The 2,370-nt window shown below is 48.5% G+C and overlaps 1 protein-coding gene across 1 annotated transcript; it reads right to left on the reverse strand.

The window, feature by feature from the left end:
• Positions 1–755: 755 nt before the first annotated feature.
• On the reverse strand, positions 756–2,339 carry LOC111637613. The gene has a single exon (XM_023383136.1). It carries the CDS (start codon positions 1,908–1,910, stop codon positions 756–758), a length of 1,155 nt encoding a protein of 384 aa, XP_023238904.1. The 5' UTR covers positions 1,911–2,339.
• Positions 2,340–2,370: the final 31 nt, after the last annotated feature.

A 2,370-nucleotide genomic window follows, 5' to 3' on the forward strand; every position in this document is an offset into this window, starting at 1 on the left:
TATATTGAAAATAAACGTATGTACAGTTACAATTAAAGTTCACATATAAGAATTACAAACATTAGATATTAACAAAGTTCAAGGTAATCATCCACTGCAACAGGTCCGTCGGAAAAGCACCTTGCGACGTACAAATTCAAAGTCCACAACAATACAACAAGATGAGGCAATCTTCTAAAACAGCTTAGGCGAGCTAAGGTCAGCGTGAGTTCGCTTCCTAATGTCCGAAGCAAAACTGAACTTCCCGCCAGAACTTCCATGCTTTTATAGGATTGAAACAGCATTGGATTCCACCAATCAGCATTTACCAGCTCTATAAGACGTCCGCCGATGGTCTGATGTCTTTTAACCAATGAGCAGTCGAGTTTTCAAAACGGTCTGATCGCCGTTTCTATGGCGACAACGGTCGTTCATAAAAAGGCGGGAAAACTGAGTGCCAGACGATTTTTCCATCCTGACACCTCCACGGCCGAGGATCAAACTGAGCTTACTCAAGCCTGTTTGATTCCTTCCAACACCGGACAATCTTACAAAAATCGTCCGATATCGGACTGACCCATACATCCGGAACATCCGGGAATTTTACCCGTCTACGCGCAGAGATGCCTTTGCTACCTATGCCTAATAACCGCTTTCGTAAAGCCAACGCAATCCGGTATGGGGTAAACCGTTTCGGGATCCACCCTCCAGTAAGTGTCCAGATGTTTTTCTTTTTCGGTCTATTACCGAAAATCGAGTTGTAATCCTCCGACCCGTCATCCCGCTCCGTATGTGCCGACGTCGGGGGGAAGCGGAGGAACTCTCCTTACTCTCCCGTCCCATCGTCCGCGATCGTACAGCTGTCGCGGGGACGGAGCTTGATCCAGTTCCCCGAATCTCCCATCGAAACCAAGTACTATTCGTAAAGCGAATATTCGCTTTTCTGCCACATCCGGCCATTCCCACTGGACATCCAATTTGTCACCCGGGGAAGACTTTTCTACGAGAACCGTATCCTCGATGTTATATCCCTTTTTCCGTGCTTCCATGTTGTAAGGCACTTCATTCTCTTCTCGTTTTACGTCCGTATGCTTAGTTGTAATATCGTGGACCGCTTTGATCCGATCCATCTCTACATTCCCTACTTCTAACCTACGGGTCATTTCACGCGTCAATCCTGCGGTGAAATAGGTCCCCTGATAGTACCACATCAGTTTGGGACAACCCGTCCGCGTAAAGAATCGCATCAATACCGAACAAGTGACCATCGCTGACAGCGATCTCATCCGTTCCACTTCTGACCAGCGGGTGCATAATGCGATTATGCTAACTGCGTATCGATGACTGTTAGATGACCAGGGATCAATCGGTACAATCACGCCTATGTTAAGCACTTGAAAAGGGATTGAGAATCGAGTAAGTGGTGTAGCTGGGGTCCTATCTAGGACTAGATCAGGCGCTTTTACTAAGCACCTACGACTATCCTGGCAGTACTTCCAGATGTCGGTCGCCATTCCCGGCCAATGTAAGCCCTCGCGAACGCGACTTGCTAATTTCTGACTGCCAAACTGTCCACCGCACGGAGCTTTGTGTGCTAAATCTAACACTTCCGTTCTCCGTTCTTGGGGAACAACTACCTGATTAATGGGCCTGCCGAACGAACTATCTCGCCGATATAGTATCCCGTCCTCTACAGTTAACCCATCTTTCTTACACTTAGCGGCCTCCCACAATCGAGAAAGTGACTCGTCCCGGACTTGGGCGTCTCGTAATTCCGTTCCTTCCCCTTTTTCGTCGCTAATTTCACTACGCTCCGCCTCTGAGAGAGGTTCCGGCTCCCTTTTCTGATGGTTTCCGTTGCCATCTACCTTTGAGTCCTTTAAATGTCTTTCTCCCTTCTCCTGGAGTTTCTCCTTTCGGTCTAATAACATCCGGTGATCCCCTTCTGATACTAGAGCATCCGTGGGTTGGTGTAATTTGTCTGTTTACGACACAAGTCACCATCGCCGGCTCATACGATTCTGTGAGGTCTTCCTCCCACAGCCCTATCGGGATCGTTACCGAATCAATCCGGTGACCGAAGGATCCAACCTGTTGGATTTCCCCCTTCGTTTCCGCCACCAATGATTCCCTTACGACCGAAATCTCATCCCCAGAATCGACCATAGCCGAAAGACTATTTCTGTCGCCTACCGGCTTGATTCTTTTCGGCACCTCCTTGACCTTTGGTTGGTCACACGCCGTTATCCTCACTACCGGAAGTTCGTCTTTTTGGGATGTCTTGTTCGTAGTTACTAGCCGCGCCCGTTTGGACTCATTGGATGCCTTCTGCTTAGGACAAGCTCTCCTCCAATGCCCAGCCCTTCCACAGGCACTACTTCAGAGCCAGTT

This window comes from Centruroides sculpturatus, unplaced genomic scaffold (assembly GCF_000671375.1).
Source record: "Centruroides sculpturatus isolate CEXI.00-Female unplaced genomic scaffold, Cexi_2.0 scaffold842, whole genome shotgun sequence".
NCBI lineage: Eukaryota > Metazoa > Arthropoda > Arachnida > Scorpiones > Buthidae > Centruroides > Centruroides sculpturatus.